Source organism: Miscanthus floridulus, chromosome 10 (assembly GCF_019320115.1).
Source record: "Miscanthus floridulus cultivar M001 chromosome 10, ASM1932011v1, whole genome shotgun sequence".
NCBI lineage: Eukaryota > Viridiplantae > Streptophyta > Magnoliopsida > Poales > Poaceae > Miscanthus > Miscanthus floridulus.
The window spans coordinates 102,664,187-102,666,207 of NC_089589.1; the positions used below are offsets into that span (position 1 = coordinate 102,664,187).

The window sequence follows — 2,021 nt, forward strand, 5'->3', positions numbered from 1 at the left end:
TCGATCTATTTTGTAAACTTGTCTATGGTGACAAGCAGGTGGGTGAAGCCCCCGGGCGCCTTTTTGAGTGGCCCAACTAGGTTGAGCCCCCAGATCGGGAAGGGCCACATGATGGTAATCATCTAGAGTGCCTTGGCCGGGAGGTGAGTCTGCCGAGCGTAGTACTGACACCCTTCGCAGGTGCGTACGATGTGCTCGGCGTCGGTTACTGCAGTGGGCCAGTAGAAGCCCTATCGGAATGTGTTTCCAACCAAGGTCCTTGGCGTGGCATGGTGACCGTAGACCCCATCGTGGATGTCACTCAGCAAAAGTCTTCCCTGTTCGCCGGGGATGCAGAGCTGCAGGATCCCAGTGTGGCTCCGTCTGTAGAGTTCGCCCTCTACAAGAATGAAAGACTTGGCATGATGTGCGAGCCATCGAGCCTCCGTCTTGTCCGTTGGTAGTGTGTCATGGAGGAGGTAGTCGAGGTAGGGTGTTCTACAGTCGTCCGGAGGGTCGGGCTCTGCAGTCAGGTCCTCTTCAAGCTCCATGACCTCGGGGTCGGATGGAGCAGTCGGCAGGTCAGCCCTCAGGGCTGGATCAGATGGGCCATCCTTGGCCCGTTCTGACCCTTCATAGCGCACCAAAGGTTCATGTTGGTCACTGGCGAAGACGCCCATTGGCACCGGCTCTCGACTGGATGCGGCCTTTGCGAGTGTGTTGGCCGCCTCGTTGAGGCGCGCCTCGGGACATGATTAAGTTCGAGGCCGTCGAACTTGTCCTCCAGCCATCGGACTTCTTTGTAGTACGCAGCCATCTTGGCGTCATGGAGACTGGACTCCTTCATGACTTGGTTAACGACCAGCTGAGAGTCACCCCAAATGTCAAGGCATCGGATGCCCGGCTCGATGGCGATGCGCAGGCCGTTGACGAGTGCCTCGTATTCGGCCACATTATTTCATGAGGGAAAATGGAGCCGAACCATGTACCTCATGCAGACCCCGAGGGGTGATATGAAGACCAACCCCGTGCCGGCACCCTTCTTCATTAGCGACCTGTCGAAGTACATTGTCCAACACTCTTGATCCATCAGCTCGAGTGCCAATTTTGTGGTTCTTCCTATGGCGTCCTGGCTATGGATGACCTCGCCAAGGGGAAATGACGTCACTACTATCACAGGGTGTGACTCGAAGTAATGGCGTAGCTTCCTTTTGGTGATGAGGACGGCATATAGGAGCATCTGGATTTGGGAGTAGTGGGTTTTGGAGTCGGATAGTACCTCACTGATGAAGTACACCGGCCGCTGTACCTTAAGGGCGTGCCCCTCTTCTTCCTGTTCTACTACCAGGGCAGCGCTGACCACTTGCGTGGTGGCCGCTATGTATAGCAGGAGGGATTCTCCGTTGCTTGGAGGAACTAGAACCGGGGGTTTTGTTAGAAGTAGCTTGACCATGTCAAGCGTCTCATGGGTCTCGGCTGTCCACTCGAAGCGGTCGGCTTTTTTCAGGAGTCGATAAAGGGGGAGTCCTCGTTCGCCGAGGTGTGAGATGAATCGGCTGAGGGCGGCGAGGCACCCTACGACCTGTTGAACCCCCTTTATGTTCTAGATTGGACCCATCCTTGTGATGGCTGAGATTTTCTCTGGGTTGGCTTCGATGCCACGCTCGGAGACGATGAAGCCGAGCAGCATGCCCTCGGGGACCCAAAAACACATTTCTCGGGATTGAGTTTGATGCAATTTGCCTAGAGTTTCGCAAAGGTTTGCTCAAGATCGGCGACAAGGCGGTCAGCCCGTTTGGACTTAACTATGATGTCATCGACGTAGGCCTCAATGGTCCGCCCGATGAGGTCCCCGAAGCAATTGAGCATACAACGCTGGTAAGTGGCTCCAGCATTTTTCAGACTAAACGGCATTGAGACGTAGCAGAACGATCCAAAGGGGGTGATGAAAGATGTCGCGAGTTGGTCGGACTCTTTCATCACGATTTGGTGGTAGCCAGAGTATGCGTCAAGGAAGCAGAGGGTTTCGCACCCTGAGGTGG

At 55.1% G+C, this 2,021-nt stretch overlaps 1 protein-coding gene across 1 annotated transcript; it reads right to left on the reverse strand.

Annotated features, from left to right (window-relative positions):
- Positions 1-230: 230 nt before the first annotated feature.
- On the reverse strand, positions 231-659 carry LOC136489162 (uncharacterized). The gene has a single exon (XM_066485875.1). The coding sequence runs from the start codon at positions 657-659 to the stop codon at positions 231-233; it is 429 nt and encodes a 142-aa protein (XP_066341972.1).
- Between the last annotated feature and the right edge of the window lie 1,362 nt (positions 660-2,021).